The sequence below is a fragment of the Mustela lutreola genome, chromosome 1, assembly GCF_030435805.1.
Source record: "Mustela lutreola isolate mMusLut2 chromosome 1, mMusLut2.pri, whole genome shotgun sequence".
NCBI lineage: Eukaryota > Metazoa > Chordata > Mammalia > Carnivora > Mustelidae > Mustela > Mustela lutreola.
In genome coordinates, this window is record NC_081290.1 from 233,224,477 (window position 1) to 233,246,249 (window position 21,773).

A 21,773-nucleotide genomic window follows, 5' to 3' on the forward strand; every position below is an offset into this window, starting at 1 on the left:
CAGGGTCCTGGGATCATGACCTGAGCTGAAGGTAGATATTTAACCAACTAAGCCATCCAGGCATCCTAAGTCTTCTTAATTTGAGATGAGAAACTAACTTGTTTCAAATAAGCAAAGTTCACAATCACCCAATGTTTAAGAAGGTATTTTATTCATGCATTAGTTAACAACAACAACAAAAAAATACTGCACTAATGGACTATTATTGCTGAATTGAGAATTCAAGTGTTGGTTTTTTGGGTTTTTTTTAAAGATTTATTTGAGAGAGAGACAGACAGACAGAGCACAGCCCACATGGCAGGTAGGAAGGCGGTGATAAGAGGGAGAGGGAGAGACAATCTCCCGCAGACTCCCCACTGAGCATAAAATCTGATGTGGGGCTCAATCTGATGTACCTGAGATCACGACCTGAGCCCAAACCAAGAGTCAGATGCTTAACCAGGTGTCCCAAACACAGTGTTTTTTAAAACAGCTTTACTGAGACATAATTCATATACCATTAAATTTACCCACTTAAAGTTCATTATTCAGGTTTTCTTCCCTTCAGACTTAAGCAATTATCCCTACTCTCTAAATTTAGAACATTTTTCTCACTCCCAAAAAAAAAAACCCCAGGCCAGTTAAGAATCACTCCCTATTCCTAGGCAATCAATCACTCATCTACTTTTTGTTTCCATGGATTTGTCCATTCTGAGTATATTGTTATGAATGGAATTCTATAAAATGTGGTCCTTTGTGAAAGGCTTAACTTGTTTAAATTTGCCATGTTTAAAAGGTCCAACCACACTGTAGCATTTATCATTCCATTTATGGCTGAACAATATTCCACTGTATGAATACACATTTTTTTAATTCATTCATCACTAATGGACAATTGAGATGTTTCTACATTCTGGCTATGTTATAATCATTTGTGTACAAAGTTTTGTGTTTTCATTTCTGCTGGTGAAATACCAAGGTATACAATTACTCAGTCAAATCGTAACTCTGTGTAACATTTTGAGGAAACACCAAACCATTTTCCAAAGTGGTTGCATTATTTCACATTCCTACCAGCAATGTATAAGGTTTCCAATTTCTCCAATTTTTGAAAATACTATGGTCTAGCTTTTTTATGCCTCCTTTCTGGATAGGAAGTAGTGTCTCACTGTGGTATTGACTTGCACATTCCTGGTAACTACCAGAGTTGAGTATTTCTTCATGTGCTCATTAGCCATTTGTTTTATCTTCTTTGAAGAAATACCTATTCAAGTCTTCGGCCCATTTTTAATTGGTTATTGTCTTACTGAATCATTAAAGTTACTTACATATTCTAAATCCAAATCCTTCATAAAATATATAACTTACAAGTATTTTCTATCATCTGTGGGTGTTCTTTTCTCTTTCTTGATGGTATTCCTTTGCCCCACAAGTTTTAATTTTGGTAAAAGTCCAGTCTATTTTTTTCTTTTGCTTTTGGTGTCACTTTTAAGAAACCATTATCTAACTCCTTTTCTTGTTAGAATATTATAGTTTCAGGGGTGCCTGGGTGGCTTGGTCATTAAGTGTCTGCCTTTGGCTCAGGTCATGATCCCAGGGTTCTGGGATCAAGCCCCAAGTTGGGCTCCCTGCTCTTCCAGAAGCCTGTTTCTCCCTCTTCTACTCCCCCTGCTTGGGTTTCCTCTTTTGCTGTCTGTCAAATAAGTAAACAGAATCTTAAAAAAAAAAAAAATTATAGCTTCAGCTATTTAAGTATTTGATCCACTTTGAGTTAATGTGTATAGCTGCTACAATGGTGGTAAGAAAGGGTTCAGTTGCTTTTTTTTTTTTCCAACTGCATTTTTATGCATTGAAAAATCAACTGTCCTAGGGGCACTTGTGTGGCTCAGTCAGCTGAGTGTCCAAATGTTGATTTCAGCTCAGGATCAAGCCCCAGGTTGGGCTCTGTGCTAAGCATGGAGTCTGCTTCTCCCCTTCCCTTTCCTCACCTCCCTCCCACTCATACATTCTCTTAAACAAATAAATAGTCCTAGCACCATCTGTTGAAAAGATTATTCTTTCCCCATCGAGAACTGTTTTGGTATTATTGTTGCAAATCAATTATCTATAAATTTGAGGGTTTATTTATGGACTCTTAACTCTATTCCACTGATCTGTATGTCTAGCCTTCTGTTAGTACCACAATCTTGATTACTATTGCTTTATAGTAAACATTAAAATTGAGACAGGAGTCTTCCAGCTTTCTTCTTTCTCAAGATTATTTTGGCTATTTTGGGTTCCTTTTTATTCTCTTTAGAATGTTTTTATCATGAAAGGGTGTCAAAACATTTTTTCTGTACCTACTGAGGCCATCATGAGGTTTTTGTTTTTTTCTGTTTCTTTTCTTTTATCCTTTTTTTTTTAAGTGGGCTCCACATCCAGCCTTCCTTCCCCAGTGTGGGCTTGAACTCATTACCCTGAGATCAAGAACTAAGCTCAGATCAAGAGTCAGAACCTTAACCACCTGAGCCACCCAGGCATCCCTTTTTTATTTTTCTGGTTTATTAATTTTTCTATGCCTAACAAACATTCTGGGATGAATCCCTCATGGTCACAGTTATAATCCTTTTAATATGTTACTGAATTTTGTCTGCCAGTATTTTTAAGATTTTGTGGTCTGGCTGTAATTATTTTTTAATCAGGTAGAGTATCTTTAACTTAAAGTCCAGTTAAATACCAAGAATCCAAATCAATAAATCATACCTCTAATTAATCTTAATTTTACTCTTCCCTAAAAGAGTCCTCAGAAATAAAATGGCAATGATTCTAAGTACTTCCTTCCTCTTGCTTTTTTGCACAGAAGTACCAACTATCCAATAATGGCTCTGAGTTTTAATGCTCTCTTATTTCACGAATTACACATCTTTGCCTGACCCCACACTTAACAAGGTGAAAGAACACGCTCAAATATAGCCAGTGATTTATAAGTATTTTCTCTTCTTACTCTATAGAATGTGGACAGAACCAATGTCCTAAGGTGTAGCCTTCAGGATGGCCAATTCTAGCACATTAAGCAGCTCCTACTGAAATATCCTCAGAAAGAATAAGCAACTTGCTCAGAGTAGAGCTTGTACTAGAGTACAGGTTTTAATTATTTACATTTTGCCCTTTTCTTTACCATCAACCCTTAAGAACTAAGAACTTGTAGTCTGACATGATTAGAAGTCTCATTACTTAGCTATGTAAATGTAAGATGTGGAGGTAACTAAGGGCCTGGTTCCTTACCATGGTGTTGGTGCTTGGCTGTCCTAGTGTGCTGGTATTACCAAAGGAAAAGCCAGTGTTCTGAGTGGTTGTGGCCTGGCCAAATGGTTTGCTGAAGAGGCTGGTGGTCTGCTGATTCTGTTGTCCAAAGAGACCACCGGGATTTGCTCCAAATCCAGTGGTACCTTTCAGAAAAAAAGAAAAAAAGGAAAGTAAAAATAAATGGAGGAAAAAAACACCCAAACCCTCAAACCTTACATTACTCAGTTACTGCAACAGCCTTATTACTCTTAAATACCTAAGTTACCCTACATTCATTCACGACCAAGAAGATAACCATTTCACTTCCCATCATTTTTCACCTAACCTGGATTTGGTTCAGACTTTAATTCCTACAATAATATTCTGACCCCAACAACTCTTCTCCTCTTGTGAGTCCAAAACTTTCTATTCTACAAGACACCACACTACACTCAAAATCTGCATGTGTATTTCAACCCTGTCAGACTAAGTTTTTCTTGAGAACAGAGGCTTTCTCTTTATAATTCCCGCATAGGATACACTGTACTCAATCATGAATACATGGCTAAACTATATCACAAAACATAAGTACTGAAATGAATGTTAAATGCCACTTAAACGTATATTTATCTGTGTATTTGTGGGTGTATAAATCTCTCTAAAAGGTCATGAAAAAGTCTAACTTAGAGCTTGTTTCTATGGAGGAAAAATGGAAGCTGGGGGAGGGAAAGAAGATTAACTTTGGTTACAGACTTTTTCGTGTCTCATGAACTTTTTATCATATATACGTATTACCTATACAGGAGTAGTATTTGTATTAAAGTAATTTAATCATCATCCTAGACGTTCCTCTTTCACATTTCACATCAAAGCAATCTATAGCAAACTCCATCAGTTCTACATACAAACTGGGCCTAAAATCTGACATTATTACCACCTCTATCTCCTTAACCAACCCATGTGAACAAAGCAACAGCTTTCCTAAAGGATTTGTTTTCACCCTTGCCCCCTTACAATCTTTTTCTTTTTCTTGAGTTTTTGTAGTTTGATACACTATGTTACATTAGTTTCAGGTGTACAATGTAGTGATTACACAAGTTCTAGGTTATGCTATGTTCATAAATGCAGTTACCACAATCTATTCTTAACAGAACAGTCTTCAGATGATCCTTCCCTCATAATCACATGACTTCTTTTTCTACAGCCTCTAATGGCTTCCCAACTCAAATAAAAATTCAGATCTTGACACTGGCCCACAAAGTTCTATAAAATATAGTCCTTATATCCCTCAATACTTCCCCTTAGTCCTTATCTCTTTGGAAAAAAACTCAAGGTTTTCAGATTTATAGCTTCTCTGGCTGTAATATTCTTCCCCCAAAATTTATACAGCTTTATTCTCTGCCTTCTTCAGAGAAGTCACTGTTCAAATGCTACCTTATCAAAGTGAGGCCCCTTTTTAAATTTTTTAAATTTTTTTTTATTTTTACTTTTTTAAGAGACGGGGTCTCACTATGTTGCCCAGGCTGGAGTGCAGTGGCTATTCACAGGCGCGATCCCACTACTGATCAGCACGGGAGTTTTGACCTGCTCCGTTTCCGACCTGGGCCGGTGCTCCCGGGAGGTCACCATATTGATGCCGAACTTAGTGCGGACACCCGATCGGCATAGCGCACTACAGCCCAGAACTCCTGGGCTCAAGCGATCCTCCTGCCTCAGCCTCCCGAGTAGCTGGGACTACAGGCGCGCGCCACCGCGCCCGGCCAAAGTGAGGCCCTTTTTAACTATCTTCATTTAAAACTCTATTTCTCGAGACGCCTGGGTGGCTCAGTTGGTTAAGCAGCTGCCTTCGGCTCAGGATCGAGTCCCACATCGGGCTCCTTGCTCCGCAGGGAGCCTGCTTCTCCCTCTAACTTTGCCTTCCACTCTGTCTGTCTGTGCTTGCTCTCACTCGCTCTCTGACAAATAAATAAATAAAATCTTTAAAAAAAAAAAAAAAATCTTTATAGAAAAAAAAAAAAACCTCTATTTCTCTCCATTCCCACATATATATCAGATACTCTATTCCTCCAACATCCCTGAATTTTTTTTCTCCACAGCATTTACCACAAAATGACAATTATGGTTTAGTTATCTGTCCCTCCTCAATATGGCTCAATATGGTGCCAAGTGCTTACTAGTTCCAAAGGCTGTTTTGTTCTGACCATATGCAAAGCCTGAATTAGTGGTAGAGGAGCTGAAGAGTCCTGTCGCACTGGAGGTGGCTGGAGAAGACCCAAACAAGCCAGCTGTGGTACCTGCTCCCACTTGGTTCTGCGGGCCTTTCCGGTTAGCCTGATAATCCTCTAAACGAAGTTCCTAGAGGAAGCAAAAGCGTATTTCCTTTCTTAACATGCAGCCAAAAAAATTATTTAGGAAACTAAATACTTAAATTTAGAATTCAATTTCCATGTTCACATAGGAACCATGACTAAAAAACAAAAAATTATAGAACATTAACTTAATACCATTACAGAAAAACACTTTCAACAGTGTAGAGTAGACATTAAGATCCATACCATAATCACTAACACCACAGGCCAAAGGACCAACCATATCTTAATTTTAATTTTCTTTTCTAAAGAACAGTACTTCCTTTTAGTAAAATGCTATGTAATAATTTTATCTACTCCCACCCCAAACATAAAAATTAGCTGAAAAGATGAAGGATGCTGGGATAGGGTGAGGGGCCTCAGAAAACTAGGGGAAGAAGGGATGAAGTTTAACATTAACAGTTTTGCCTCACAAGTCAGGGTGTTTCTGTACACTCCAATAAAGCAAGTATAATTTGGGATACAGAGGAAGCAACAGCTACAATCAGAGTCAATACTCAAAATACATAACACACAATCACACAGCAGTTAAGAATGAACAAACTGTAACTTCATGCAATACCATGGATAATCCCACAAAGTGGAAAAACAGACTTAAAAGTATGTAATGTAAGATTTCATCTATATAAAATTTGAAATGAGAAAAACATGGGCAGTCATGATAGTAGTTACCTTTGGAAGGGGGGGGAAATCATCACTAGGGAGTCAGAGCATGGGGGACATCAGGAATGCTGGTAATGCACTGTGACTTGATGTGGATCCTGGTTACATGGGTATATTCACTTGGTGAAAACTTACCGTATGGTACACTTATGACTTTCCATGAGTTTATTAAAAACATGCGTATCCATGTATACGCACACTGCCCAAGTAATGTGAGCAACATAAAATCACAAGACTATTTAGTAGAACTACACCAGTATATTCAAGCTGCATATTGCCCTGCCTAAAACAAGATGTGTATAATTACTACATTTATTTAAAAAAATAATTGGAGGGGCACCTTGGTGGCTCAGTCGGTTAGGCGTCTGCCTTTGGCTCGAGTCATGACCTCAGTGTCCTGGAACTGAGTCCTACATGTTTCCTGTTCATCCAGGAGTCTGCTTCTCCCTCTCTCCCTGCCCCTCCCCTTTCCCTGCCCACTTGTGTTTGCCTGCTTGCTCTCTCAAATACATAAATAAAATTTTTAAAAACATGTGACTTATTCACTGTCAGGGTTATGAGTTAAAGCCCCACACTGGGCACAGAGCCGACTTAAAAAACATATGTGTGGGGCACCTGGGTGGCTCAGTGGGTTAAGCCTCTGCCTTTGGCTCAGGTCCTAGGGTCCTGGGATCGAGCCCCACATCCGGCTTTCTGCTCAGCGGAGAGCCTGCTTCCCCCTCTCATTCTGCCTGCCTCTCTGCCTACTTGTGATCGCTCCCCGTTAAATAAATAAATAAAATCTTTTAAAAAAAATATGTGTGTTAAGTTTTTTACAGAAACCCAGTGTGAGCTACTTGATCCTAAAAAAAAAAAATCAAAACATTTTTAAAACCTACTTTCCAATAGAATCAAAAGGTTAGGCTGATATTCTGTATTGCATTTTACTGACCTCTAGTGACTTGCTTTCGTATTCTTTCATAGCAGTAATACACTGGTGCTTGGTACTGATGTTAGTGCTAACTCCAGCTTTAACCATAGTATCTGTACCAGTTGGAGGCTGCAAAGGAAGATAAAGGCAAATTTGAAAGTCTGAAGCAAATATTTAAGTCCAAACTCTAAATCCCTACTCTCACAGACATAATTCTTCAATCACTAAACTCTATAATAACTAGTCCTGTAGGTCTTCTGCTAAATGAGATAGTTTCAAGGGTGCTTAATATACTGCATTTCTGATCTCCCCCCGCTTACGTCAAAGTTATCTAAATAAATCAATGTCAGTAATAGTTATAACAGTTATTAAGCCCCTAACCAAGCTATCTAATTATCTACTAAAAGACACTTAAGGAGAAGCTGGGTGGCTCAGTCAGTTAAGTGTCTGCCTTTGGCTCAGGTCATGATCTCAGGGTTCTGGGGCTGAGCCCCATACTGAGTTGCCTACTCAGTGGGGTCTGCTTCTCCCTCTCCCTCTGCCTCTCCCCCAATTTGTGCACAAATGCTCGCTCTCAAATAAAAATTGTTAAAATAAATAACGGGCACCTGGGTGGCTCAGTCAGTTGGGCATCTACCTTTGGCTCAGGACATGATCCCAAGGTCCTAGGATAGAGCCCTGCATTGGCTCCCTGCTCAGCAGGAAGTTTGCTTCTCCCTCTCCCTCTGCCCCCCCCCACTCATGCTTTCTCTAATAAATAAAATCTTTAAAAAATATATACAGTTAAGATTACATGCATAAGAAAAACTATCCAATTTACCCAACATGTACATTTAAACTTGTATTTCTCAGTCCTATCTCCTACTCTGCTCTGAAATGTTTACTTTATTTATTTAATTTTTTTGAAGTGTCTTCTTTATAACTTGTTGCAATTAAGAAATACAGAAGAGGGATGCCTGGGTGGCTCAGTTGGTTAAGCAGCTGCCTTCAGCTCAGGTCATGATCCCAGCATCCTGGGATCAAGTCCCACATAGGGCTCCTTGCTTGGCTGAGAGGCAGAGGCCTCTTGGCCTCTCTCCCTCTGCCTCTGCCTGCCACTCTGTCTGCCTGTGCTCATTCTCGCTCCTCGCTCTCTGACAAATAAATAAATAAAATCTTTTAAAAAAAAAAGGAAAGAAATACAGAAGACTGGCTTTTCCCCTACAACTAACTAAAGATTTGTACATGTATTTGTAGATGTATGTAACCAAAGATTTCCACACATATTGTCAGTTTTCTCAATTACTATACTTTTTAATAGAGAACACACAGTATTTTCACTATCATTTATATTTAATTTTTTATTAATTTAGGGTTCTAAATTCAGTATGTTTCTAAATTCTAAAGTTCAGTTTTGAGGCGGCTGGGTGGCTCAACTGGTTAAGCATCTGCCTTTGGCTCAAGTCATGATCTGTGAGCCCTAGGATCGAGCCCCACTTCGGGCTCCTGGCTCAGTGAGGAGTCTGCTTCTCGCTCTCTCTCTCTGCTCCTCCACCGTGCTCTGTCCCTGTATCTCAAATAAATAAAATCTTAAAAATAAAGTTCAGTTTCTAAATTATGAATTCGCCACCTTGCCTAAGAACTTCTTCATTTCCTAGAGTAAATTTTAACAAGAAGTTAAGCCAAGACCTATTTGTGCCAGATTTTATTTGGGTTAATTGCCCTCTGGCCTATCCTAAATATCTCCCAACCAATCACATCAAGTAGTATCTTCTATCAAGTAGTATTCCATACATTTTCATTAACAAATCTTCCATTCTAACCTTCTACCACATTCTTTCATAATAGTCGAAGAAAACATCAAACTCTACTGCCCTATTTTGCCATTTCATCAACAAGTTTTATTTTTCACTGGCACATGGAATACTGATGCGTTATTCCCTGAATCTCCTTAAGAGGCCCTATTCTTTTTTAAGACTACTGATTTTTTAAAATTTAAATTCAATTAATTAACATTGTGTATTATTGGTTTCAGAGAAAGAGTTCAGTGATTCATCAGTCTTATATAATACCCAGCTCATTACATCATGTGCTCTCCCTACTGATCATCATCCAGTTACCCCATCCTCCCACCCCCAACCCCTCCAGCAACCCTGTTTGTTTCCTATGATTAAGAGTCTCTTACCATTTATCTCCCTCTCTGATTTTATCTTAAAAGAGGCCCTATTTTCAATAATTTCTTTAAGTTTGCTCCTCATTCCTTTATATATACAAGGAATGATGATTATTCAGAGCCAAGTCATGAATGCAGTAAATACAAGCTCAAGCTCATACTACCTATTGTAATCAACCTTATGAATATGAATTTGATTGGGTTGAGCACGATTCAAATACACATATTCAAGATTAATATTTCACGACTTTTCATACCTACTATACAAATATTTAAAGATTTTGTTCTTAACACTTTCAGGAAGAGTGAGACTAAAAACTATGCATAAGTGGAAAATGGAGAAATTTTATTTCATCCTTCAAAGAGATATACAAACAGAAGAGTAATAGAAGACTAGAAGAAAATACTTACATTAAACTTAATAGTGGTCCCAGTAGGAGCAGCTGTAAAACTACTTGGCCCAAAGAGGGAGCCAGATGTGCTACCAAAAGGATTAGAGGTTGTATTTGTAGTACCAAAGAGTCCCCCACTGCTAGTACTTGTTCCAAAATCTATAAATTAGAAAGAAAAATGAGATGGCACCAGTTAAGAGTCTAAGAATCTGTAAGATATCTTTAAACTGGGCTGTGGTGCCACAGCAGCATTACTTTCACATTCTCAAATTCTCTTTCAAATCTCCCTAGCAAGTACCTTCAAACATGTTTCATACAGACACATACATAATTCTAGGCTTCCAACTCTGAAGTGAAATAAAATCTGAATCCCTTTGTCAGCTAAGTGTCTATAAAGTTCTTGTTGGGTAAAGTTGGAAGGCAAGTGAAAAGAAATGGTACTCTATTTCATCATAAATTTTATCTCATTTCTCCTTTTTTGATAAGACTACATGCTGAATGAACTTGTCTTTCTGAAAACATCACAACAGACTTCAACAGGGGTCACTGTATATTTTATTTACATACATTAATACAAACACCTAAACAAAACCAAGAAGTTCAAAACACACAAATGATCCTATTAGGGTAACCAGATTATCATTAAATTTTGCACAGTAAAATTATATGGAAAAATTAGTAGGCATGTTGATTATTTCTTAGAATAAATTCTGACTGCCTTACTTTTCCAAAAAGCTGAATTTCAAAAAATAACATAAAGTGAATTTAAGTCTTATCTAAGGAATATATTTTTCAAAGAGAGATTATTACTTCTCAAGAAGTTATACATAAGGTGCAGAAATGTCAGTAAGCAGTAACGCTATCTGCCAGTATTTAATAGTAAGTTATATCTTAATCACCAATTTAAGAGGAGTCTGATTTCATACTGGCAACTGCTATTTCTTTTCTAAAAACATGTCCTAATGTATGGCTTCAAGTAAACAGTCACATCTCTTTTGAATTAGCAAGTTAGACTGCATTTTACATTATCATGGTTAAATATTTCAATACCCCACAACTTTCCCTCTGTGAAACAGTGCTAGTTGGCTAACATTCATTCTGCTATACTTTTGCACTGGGAATGCATCAACTCACAGGGAACACCTGTTCAACTAGTAGTGCTTACCTCAAAGTACTGTGTGAATTATCCCTAGGCCACATTTAGAATTGAAGCAATCAATTAAAAACATCTGCTATCTGGGTAGCTCAGTCGGTTAAGTGTCCGACTCTTGACTTTAGCTCAGGTCTTGATCTCAGGGTTGTGAGTTCAAGCCCCATGCTGGACTCCATGAGCCTAATTAAACAAAATATCTGCCATGGATGAGGAATGGAAGAGCAACCATGTCACATCTAGTATGTTATTCCTGCTTTAGTCTCTAATACCCAATGTGAAAAAGGCAAGAAGAAGGCGTCCCTGTAGTACAATATGGAGGAATATGTGCATTCATCCTTGAATTTCTCCTGTCTTAACATCTATGACATTGCTCTGGCCTGGCTTTTCATCCACTCTCTGGTCATTCTATGTCAGGAGACTCTTCCTCTAAATATCCCTTGAATACTAGTGCTTCTTAGATTTTCAATCTTGGAGCAATGTAGCCCCCTCCTTTCCAGCCTATTAAACTTTTCAATACATTCTGAGGTTTTCCTCTCCCCAATGTTTTTGCTACCTGGTGGAGAAAGGGGGTAAATGAACACAGGGAAAAGAAAAAGAGGGAGTATATTCCTAAGCAAATCAAATTATTAGATGCTAAAGTCCAACGATGTCCTACTTACTTCCAAAGCCAGTTGGTTTATTTTGCGCAAAGGCATTGTTCTGGGATGAGAAGAGACTGGTCCCTGTACCTGCAGTTCCAAACAAGCTATTTGATGTTCCTGTTGATGTGCCAAACCCAAAGCCAGTGCTTGTGGAGGTAGCTGGCTGACTAAATGAATTAGTACCAAATAATCCTCCTGGAGAGATGGAGAGGAAAAAAATTATTAAATACATGGACTGGAACCACTAAATGAAGTCCTATACCAGCTAAGAATAAACCAACCATATTCCAAGTAAAATCCCTACCTGGTTTGGTCTGTGAATTTCCAAAGAGGCCTCCAGTATTGTTGCTAGAACCAAATGCAGATGTTCCAAATGCTCCTCCACTAGTAGTGCCAAAGCCAGTGTCTGAAAAAGGAAAATCCAGAGTCAAAATAAAATCTAAATCAGGTGACCACTGGAAAGGATCTTAGTATTTCTTTATATTCTGTGTTTGAACAGGATAACTGGTCTAAACTGAAAATTATTTTTTCAAAGTTCCATCAGACTACAAATTACAGTTAAAATTAAGCCAATTAAGCCAAAATGATAAACATTTTATTTATTGTTCCAGGAGAAAAAAAAAGTGAAGAGGTGTAACTTTTCAATAAAGTTATAGATGTCAACGGGTTAAAAAAAAAAGAGTACGAAGGTAAGTAATGATCTCGAGCTACAGACAAAAGCAAAGTCATCAAACTCAAAGTGTTAAACTCTCTAGACATTATATATTCCAGAGTCTCTGAGATGAATGATCCTTACTTAGGAGAGTGCATGAGAAAGACCTGGAAAGGTTTTTCAGAATACACATGTTCAAGTTCCAACCAAGATTCTAATTCCATAGTTCAATGACAGGAAATACATTCTTTGAAAACAACAAAACAAAACAAAAGGGGACCCTGGGTGGCTCAGTCCCTTAAGCATCTGGCTTCAGCTCAGGTCATGATCTCAGAGTCCTGGGATTGAGCTTCTTGTTGGACTCCCTGTTCAGTGGGGAGTCTGTTTTTCCATCTCCCCTCTGCTCCTACCCCACCCCTTGTGCCTTCTCTCTAATAAAATCTTGAAAAGGAAAAAAAAAAAAAGATTCTCTCTCTGCCCCTCCCCCAACTCCCCCCCAGGCTCATGCACAGGCTTAAAAAAAATATATATATATATGTATATATATACATATATATATGTATGTATGTAACATATATATATATCAAGTACCTTCTGTGAATGATAAAAAAATCATGAAAACTCCAAACTTATTTCTATTTCTTATAAAATTCTAACAAGATCTTATCCAGTTATTTATCAAAGAGATTTTGTTATAAGACCAAAGTATGAATAAAATTCCTACCTAAACTATCAGAATGATTTTTTTCTTTTTAAAAATTTATTCAAGTATAATTAACAGTGTTATATTGTTTCAGAGTTTCATTAATTTCAGAATCTGTATTTAAGACTGTGTTTCTTCATATCTTTTTTCTTTGTTCATTTGTTTTCTTTCTGAATTCCACATATGAGTATAGGTCTTTCTCTCACTTATATCACTTAGGATTATACCCTTTAGATCCATCCAGGTTGATACAAATGTTAAGAGCTCAGTCTTGGGGCATCTGGGTGGCTCAGTGGGTTAAGGCCTCTGCCTTCCACTCAGGTCATGATCTCAGGGTCCTGGGATTGAGCCCTGCATCGGGCTCTCTGCTCAGTGGGGAGCCTGCTTCCTCCTCTCTCTCTCTCTCTCTGCCTGCCTCTTTGCCTACTTGTGATCTGTCAAATAAATAAATAAAATCTTAAAAAAAAAATCTCAGTCTTTATGATTAATATTCCACTGTATATATCCACATATTTATCCATTCATCAATCCATGGACACTTGGGTTGTTCCCATACCTTACCAATAATGCTGCAATAAACATAGGGGTGCACATTTCTTTTTGAATTAATATTTTGGTTTTCTTTGGGTAAATACCCAGTAGTGGAATTACTAGATTGTATACTGATTCTATTTTTAATTTTCTGAGGAACCTCCACACTATTTTCCACAGTGGCTGTACCAGTTTGCATTTCCACCAACAGCGGGCAAGGAAGGGTTCCTTTTGCTCCACACCCTCGCCAGCACTTGTTATTTCCTGTGTTTTTTATTTCAGCCACCAGAATGGATTTGTTCTTAGTAAGAATAGCTTAAGTTTCTCCCCTTGTTTTGTAAGACTTACTCTGCCCAAATGTTGAAGTTGTGCCAAAGCCACCAGTGCCACCCCCAAAGGGTGTTCCAAATGACTTATTAAACATCTTCAAAATGAGTCTTTGCTTCAGCAAGCTGAAAAGAAGAAAAAATGATCACCTTTTAAGGACCACAGAATACAAACTAATTCTTTCAGAAAATGTCACTGTACAAGTTTAGTCCCATCCAAACTATAGCATAATGTTCACTCTCATTCAATATCCTAAAACTCTATATAATAAAAGGCCTTCTAAAATTGAGCTGAATTACTGGTACCATAATTTAAGGTTAAACTTCAGATCTCACCAACAATTATCCCTTTAAAACAATGTTTTTGGTTTTTTTAACTTTTTTAAGTTCCCTTCTAATGAAGATTTTGGGTCCACTATGCCAGACCTAGGAGGTTATCCACAATACTGATTAAAAATTATAATGATATTCTGCTATCACAACCACCTGAGAAGGTAAAATTGTTGTCAGGCTGTTTTTGCATTATAAAAAGTTTTTCTGCCCTATTTGGGGGAGAGGGTATATAAAATGCTGTAATGGTAAATGTTCTTTAAACTACGTATGTCCCTCCTCCCATCTCCAAATTCGAGATTCTAGTGCCCTGACACTCTCTTTGAAATAACTTCTTAAGACCTTTCTTTATGGTCTCCTACTTACCTATCTTTGTCTGGGAACATTACAGAAAATCTTTGGTGAAAATCCCCCAACTCACACGAATGACTCCTCTCCAGTATCAAAACTATGCACTTAATGAGTTGGACCAAAGTGTTCCAACAAATACAAAAGTTTGGTTTTGCATAAAAGATCTGCATAAAAGACAACTTAAAGACAGTCTATTCAAAAGTAAACACTGTCCACCTGTACCCCTGAAACAAATCATACATTATATGTTAACTTAAAAAAAGTCAACACTGTCCCTGATAAATTTTCCTTAAACTTAAGTTTATCTACTACCTCTTATCAGCCAGCAGACAAGAAAATACTTAGTAAACGTTGTACTTTTAATATAAAAATCTCAGAAAATAGCCAATTATGCTTATCTGGATTTTGTAACAGGATGATTTTTCCATTATTTAAACATGATGGAACAGTTTTTTTCTTCTAGTAATATCATACCCCATTCATATAATAGAATTAAACACTTAGAGGTGCTCCCCACAATATTAGTTACCCTTTAGTACTTTCAGTAATTCTAATAACCAAAACATTTTGTGCAACATTGGAAAAGATGAAGCTGTCCCTAAATACCTACGGTTTTACAAAAATCAACATTCTGCCCACTCAACTCCCCTAGGAAAAAACTCCAACACTTAGTTCTTTATCCCAACATCTGGGAATTTACTAATTCCAATTAAACAAAGCTCACTGAAACCAGTAGTTCAAGAGAGCCACATCAGAATTAGTTAGCAAGCTTTTCAAAATAACCACCCCTCCCCCAGGCCCCATTCTAGAGATGAGGACCAAATTAATTAATGTCCAGGGTTGGGATGTAGACATTTGTATTTTGAAAGGCTCTTCAAGTTACTCTACTGCACTCTCTTGGAACCAGAGGCTATATTTCACATAATCATCATTTCTCTTTTAGTAATGAGATTTGCTTGGAGTTTCCTGCCTTCTCAACTTAACAGGTGTCACACAGTACAGAATGAGCCTTTCCCCTATTAAATGTCAACTTTTCTTTCCAGGGAAAATATTCTTGGAAGTACTTAGCAGAAGTCTAGACCTCTATGGTCTTCCTATGTATTTGTTTTTCAACCGTTCATTTGGAATTGACAGTTGTGCTAGGGGTCAGATGTCTCGAAAATTTCATTTTGACTGCAATCTCTCTCATACTGCTGTCTTGAGCAACAGCCCTATTACATCCACTTCACTCTCTGTTGATTACATTTTTTGACCCATCATCAGCACAGCAGAAACTGTAAGGAGTAACAGTTATTACACTAAATTTGCCATCCATTTTCTTATTCATCCCCACAACCAGCAATCTGTTCATGTATATCTGACATCTATACAGCAGATGTGTCAGGATTCAGAAGCTAAGTAATAGTTTTTTCTCTGTGACATTCACCCTTATATTAAAGGCTTTAGTGTTAATTTGGGAACTAGGCTCTACAGGCCAAATCCATAGCTCCTAACAATCAAAATTTGCTTTTTAAAATTCTTAGCCTAACAGGGGCGCTTGGGTGGCACAGTCAATTGAGCATCCAACTCTCTCAGGTCATGATCTCATGAGTCATGAGACTGAACCCATGCTGGGCTCCCCAATCAGCGGGGAGTCAGCCTGAGATTCTCTCTTTCCTTCTCCCTCTGCCCCTTCCAATACTCCCTCTAGGGCACACACTAAGATACATAAATAAATCTTATTTTTGGGCACCTGGGTGGCTCAGTGGGTTAAGCCGCTGCCTTCGGCTCGGGTCGTGATCTCAGGGTCCTGGGATTGAGTCCCGCATCGGGCTCTCTGCTCGGCAGGGAGCCTGCTTCCCTCTCTCTCTCTCTCTCTGCCTACCTCTCCATCTACTTGTGATTTCTCTCTGTCAAATAAATAAATAAAATCTTTAAAAAAAAATAAATAAAAATAAAATAAAATAAAAAATAAAAATAAAATAAATCTTATTTTTAAAAAACCTTATCCTGGAGCGCCTGGGTGGAGCACTTGGTTAAGTGTCTCTTGATTTCGGCTCAGGTTATGATTCAGAATCATGAAGTCAAGCCCCTCTTTGGGCTCTGTGCTCATCTCACAGTCTGCTTATCCCTCTCCCTCTGATCCTCCCCTGCTCATGCTCTCTTATTCACTCTCTCAAATTAAGAAAATTTTAAAAAACATAAATTTAAAAATCTTATCCTAACATAAAAACCTAACATCACATATATTTCATAAGGGATTTTAAATAGTAATAAAATATCCTAGGAAACACCTAAAGGTTTATAAGCTTTTATACATTATCTCAACAATCCTAAAATTATGTTATTATGCATCACTATCTGTACTTTAAGGATGAGAAAAGAGGATCGAGTGTTTACCTAGCCTCCCAAGATCAAAGAAGTAGTAAGTGGTAGAGCCCCAGTTTAATCTATCTTCTGACTTCCCATGGACACCCTCAAGCCTAGGAGGGAACATACAAAGCAACAAAGAACATGTTCAGTATTAAAGAAATTCATTGCATCTGTTCCAGATCTAAGCACAAGGGACAACGCGGGGACCAAATCCAATTTGGACTCTTGGGAAAAAAAGGTTCTCACTCAAGTTCAGCCTGTCTTTTTGGGGTTCTGGCCATGATGGGCTTGCTCAGTCTCAAGCCTGAGCATACTGGGATTTAAGTGTTTTTTGTTTTTGTTTTTTTTAATTATCACCATGGAAACAAACCAAGATTTTGGAAACAGCTTCATGATTTTTATCATAATTGCTAGAAACTGAAGAATGGCTAATGCAGTTAACCGTTTGCCCTTTAAACAAATCATTTTCTTGACTATGCTATGAAATGCCAGTGACTCAATGAAAGATGTCCCATTCTTCACACTTTCCCCTTCTAAACCCACTAATTCATTCTTTAAAACTTAGCCCAGGGGATGCCTGGATGGCTCAGTTGGTTGAGCATCCATCTCTTGGCTTTGGTTCAGGTCCTAATCTCAAGCTCCACACTCAGAGCATAGTCAGCCTGAGATTCTCTCTCTCTCCCTCTGCTCCTTCCCCTCTCTCATGTGTGCACGTTGTGCTTTCTCTCTCTCAAATAAAATCTTAAAAAACAAAAATCTTAGCTCAAGCTCAAATGTCATCCCTTCCATAAGCTTTCATAGCTCCTTCTAGCAATTAGTCAAGTCATTCCTCCAGGCTTACACAGCACATGATGATTTGTTTATAAGTATACATCCTGACTCTGACTCTTTATGGTGGACGGTGTGATAATACCGACTACACAGATCTTCCTGTAAGAGAAAAGGATCTGTAGTCCCAGCTGGTGCAAAGTATTACTGAAAAGATAACCCTGAGCTACTGATCCTTTTCAGAACTGCCTCCACTGAAAAGCTGCCTTACTCAGTGTTATATCCTCTTCCAAGGATAGCCCACATGCAAAATGAGGCCCCTTCACTCCCACTTAAAAGCTAATTCTAAAGGATGCTTCCAGCTTCACATTCCCACAGGATTGCTGAGGCCATCATTAAAATAATATCACGGGGCGCCTGGGTGGCTCAGTGGGTTAAGCCGCTGCCTTCGGCTCAGGTCATGATCCCAGCATCCTGGGATCAGGTCCCACATTGGGCTCTCTGCTCAGCGGGGAGCCTGCTTCCTCCTCTCTCTCTGCCTGCCTCTCTGTCTACTTGTGATTTCTGTCTGTCAAATAAATAAAATCTTTAAAAAAAAAAAAACATTTAAAATAATATCACAACTTGGGGCGCCTGGGTTGGCTCAGTGAGTTAAAACCTCTGCCTTCCGCTCAGGTCACGAGCCCAGGGTCCTGGGACTGAGCCCCGCATCAGGCTCTCTGCTCAGCAGGAAGCCTGCTTCCTCCTCTCTCTGCCTGTCTCTCTGGCTACTTCTGATCTCTGTCTGTGAAATAAATAAAGTCTTAAAAAAAAAAAAAAAGATAATATCACAACTCAATTTCTCCCTCAGCCCATTCCCCTTCTCTCCCAAGGTGGTTATCTAAAAACACTGTAATAAAACTCATGCAAGAAGACTATTTCTAACTCAGAGTCTGCTTCCCAAGAAGCTCAACCTTCGAAAAATCCAACCCTCCCCAATACACAATGAACTTCTCCAGGATTGATAGTACCATTGGTTTACTATCCCAGAAACTAAAAAAGGATCTGTTGAGTAGGTGGCCTAAAATGCACTTCCAATACACAGAAAACATGCGATTTTCCAAATAACATATCTCGTCAGGTAAGCGTAATCAGCATGTAGCAAATGTGGTTTCATAAAGTGGACAGAAAAAAGCAATGTCGGATAACCTTTTGAATAGTGGCCCAGCTCAATAAAGGAGGAAAGGAGACATTTTCATGTGTTTTTTTGCCTAGTCTCTTTAAGCACCAATAAATTAATGGCTCTGTATCTTTCTGGGTTTTGCACTATGTAATGCTATTAATACCTTTTGATTCTGTTGTGCTTTCTTGTGTATTAAATATTTTTCATTTTGCCAAAAAAAAAAAAAAAGGATCTGAAACATATACAATTGACCTTTAAACAATAAGATATTAGAACTTCTGGCACCCTCCAAACTTAAGTACCTAATAACCCTCTGCTAGCTAGAAGCCTTATCAATAACATAAATAGTTAATGCATTATTTTGTATGTTATGTACATTATATACTACATTATTACAGTAAAGAGCTACAGAAAGAAATGTTTAAAAGGTCATAAAGAAGAAAAAATAGGGGCACCTGGGTGGCTCAATGGGTTAAGCCTATGTCTTTGGCTTAGGTCATGATCTCAGGGTCCTGAGATCAAGCCCCACATCGGGCTCTCTGCTGAGCAGGGAGCCTGTTTCCCCCTCTTTCTCAGCCTGCCTCTCTGCCTACTTGTGATCTCTGTCTGTCGAATAAATAAAATATATCTTAAAAAAAAAAAAAAAGAATACATTTATAGTACTGTACTGTAATTATTGAAACAATTCCACACATAACTGGACATGTGCTGTTCAAAGTGTTGTTGTTGGACAGTCAAGTGTACTGATTTTCTAAACTAATGATGATAACCACTAATGTGTTTTTTTAAACAAAGGCTGTATGATCAAGTTTTTTTTTTTTTCCAGGATTTTATTTATTTGACAGACAGAGATCACAAGCAGACAGAGGCAGACAGAGAGAGAGGAGAAAGCAGACTCCCTGCTGAGCAGAGAGCCCGATGGCATGCCAAGCTGAATCCCAGGACCCTGGCCTCATGACCTGAGCAGAATGCAGAGGCTTTAACCCACTGAGCCACTAGGTGCCTCTGATCAAGTTATTTTAGAAGTAACTTCTTACTTAAAATCAAGTGTGATGAATTCTCAGAACAAAAGGATAATCATGAAAGAAGGCTCTTGGTAAAATTTTTCATTTAATTAAGAGGTTGGAAAAAGGAAGAGATCACAAAATGGCTGAATACAACCAGCAAAAAGTTGTTTGGTCTGTTATATATATGGTATATTTCACATATATATGTATGCATGTATGCAGAAATGTTTATGTATGTGTATTTATTATCACAAACCAGCTGATAACATTTAAAATAGGGCTATGTCAAAAAAAACAGATTTTGGGTCTCTCATAAAAAACCTAATGATTAAGCAAACTAGGGACTCTAATCATTTAGTAATAGTCTGGAGTTTAGTAGCATCTGCCCCTCCCCCAACTTTGGTAAAGTGTAATCTCCAATGTGCCACAGTGCCCACCCAGCATCACTCATTTCCATCAGCTGCCTGTAGACCCCAACAGATTCTGAGTTTGTGATTTCTGATATAATCAGAGAAAGGACCCACATGTTTAAAACTGGAAAAGCAGTAAGTGCCAGGAAGCACAAGAGGAAGTAAAAATTAGAATGTGAGCAGGAAATATGAGGAAAAATTTGTGGGGATTCAGAATGTGAACTGGACCTTGGGGAACTAGAAAGACAAGAGAGGAAATGAGGACCAAGATAAATAAGGTACACAGGTAAGAATAGGTATTTGTGTACCTACCCTATCTGGCCTTGTATTTTACAACCAGAGCTCAGCTTCTCTCATATAATAAGCATAAATAAATATACTTATCAGTTCATTAGACAGACGTCTTTAACCTTAAATTATCCAACTGAAGAAGTAAATCAGAGCACTCTGCTATGTATGTACCTAGGATATGGTATCAAGAATAGGACACCACCAGAACATTTGGACAGTTACCTTAGAAAGTTATTTCAAGTAAAAGACGTTTAATGAAAAAAAGCAAACTGCAAAAAGACACATTTGGCAGATTATATAAAAAAGAAAAGAAAATATACTCTTATTTATTGATATGTATATACACAGTACGAGTAAAAGGGGAGACTAGAAAAAATACATGAAAATGGTTGCCTATGGAGAAAGGAAGGTAAATGATATATGGGGCAAAGAATTCAGAGGACCCAAACTTATTCCTCACGTTTATTTCCTCTATTACCAGCAGCAACAACAAAAAAGATCTAGAGGATGCAGATAATCTGTACTAACTCTATTCTCCCATTAAAAAAAGGGAGGGAGGGGGAATGTTCACAGCAGCAATGGCCACGGTCGCCAAACTGTGGAAAGAACCAAGATGCCCTTCAACGGACGAATGAGTAAGGAAGATGTGGTCCATATACACTATGGAGTATTATGCCTCCATCAGAAAGGATGAATACTCAACTTCTGTATCAACATGGAAGAGATTATGCGGAGTGAAATAAATCAAGCAGAGAGGGGTACCTGGGTGGCTCAGTCATTAAGTGTCTGCCTTCGGCTCAGGTCATGATCCCAGGGTCCTGGGATCAAGCCCCACATCCGGCTCCCTGCTCAGTGGGAAGCCTGCTTCTCCCTTTCCCACTTTCCCTTACTTGTGTTCCCTCTCTCACTGTGTCTCTCTGTCAAATAAATAAATCTAGAATGAATAAATAAATAAATAAATAAATAAATCAAGCAGAGAGAGAGTCAATTATCATATGGTTTCATTTATTTGTGGAGCACAAGAAATAACACGGAGGACATGGGGAGATGGAGAGAAGGGAGTTGGGGGAAATTGGAGGGGAAGACGAAACAGGAGAGACTATGGACTCTGAAAAACAATCTGAGGGTTCTGAAGGGGCGGGGGGGGGGGTTGGGTGAGCCTGGTGGTAGGTTTTATGGAAGGCACGTATTGCATGGAGTACTAGGTGTGGTGCATAAACAATGAATTCTGGTACACTGAAATTTAAAAAATTAAAAATTTTAGGGACAACTGGGTGGCTCAGTTGGTTAAGCAGCTGCCTTCAGCTCAGGTCATGATCCCAGCATCCTGGGATTGAGTCCCACATCGGGCTCTTTGCTTGGTAGGG

General features: G+C 38.4%; 1 protein-coding gene and 1 long non-coding RNA gene across 10 annotated transcripts in view; both read right to left on the reverse strand.

The window, feature by feature from the left end:
* Positions 1 to 21,773, reverse strand: part of NUP98 (nucleoporin 98 and 96 precursor) — a 123,198-nt gene that overhangs the window by 89,427 nt on the left and 11,998 nt on the right. For 6 of the 9 annotated variants that reach the window (XM_059134149.1, XM_059134116.1, XM_059134142.1 and 3 more), the window contains exons 2-8: positions 13,758 to 13,861; positions 11,828 to 11,929; positions 11,542 to 11,718; positions 9,749 to 9,888; positions 7,207 to 7,314; positions 5,418 to 5,598; positions 3,244 to 3,407 (exon numbers count right to left, since the gene is read on the reverse strand). In XM_059134149.1, coding sequence (XP_058990132.1) covers positions 3,244 to 3,407; positions 5,418 to 5,598; positions 7,207 to 7,314; positions 9,749 to 9,888; positions 11,542 to 11,718; positions 11,828 to 11,929; positions 13,758 to 13,833 — 948 coding nt within the window. In that variant the 5' untranslated portion in view covers positions 13,834 to 13,861. Of the gene's footprint in view, positions 1 to 3,243; positions 3,408 to 5,417; positions 5,599 to 7,206; positions 7,315 to 9,748; positions 9,889 to 11,541; positions 11,719 to 11,827; positions 11,930 to 13,757; positions 13,862 to 16,795; positions 16,879 to 21,773 lie in introns of all 9 variants that reach the window. The other 3 variants (XM_059134094.1, XM_059134100.1, XM_059134124.1) reach the window with 2 other exon arrangements.
* On the reverse strand, positions 4,753 to 5,410 carry LOC131808174 (uncharacterized). Its single transcript, XR_009344707.1, has 2 exons — positions 5,264 to 5,410; positions 4,753 to 5,040 (listed from the first exon to the last, which is right to left on the reverse strand). It is a non-coding gene; the product is annotated as an uncharacterized LOC131808174 (long non-coding RNA).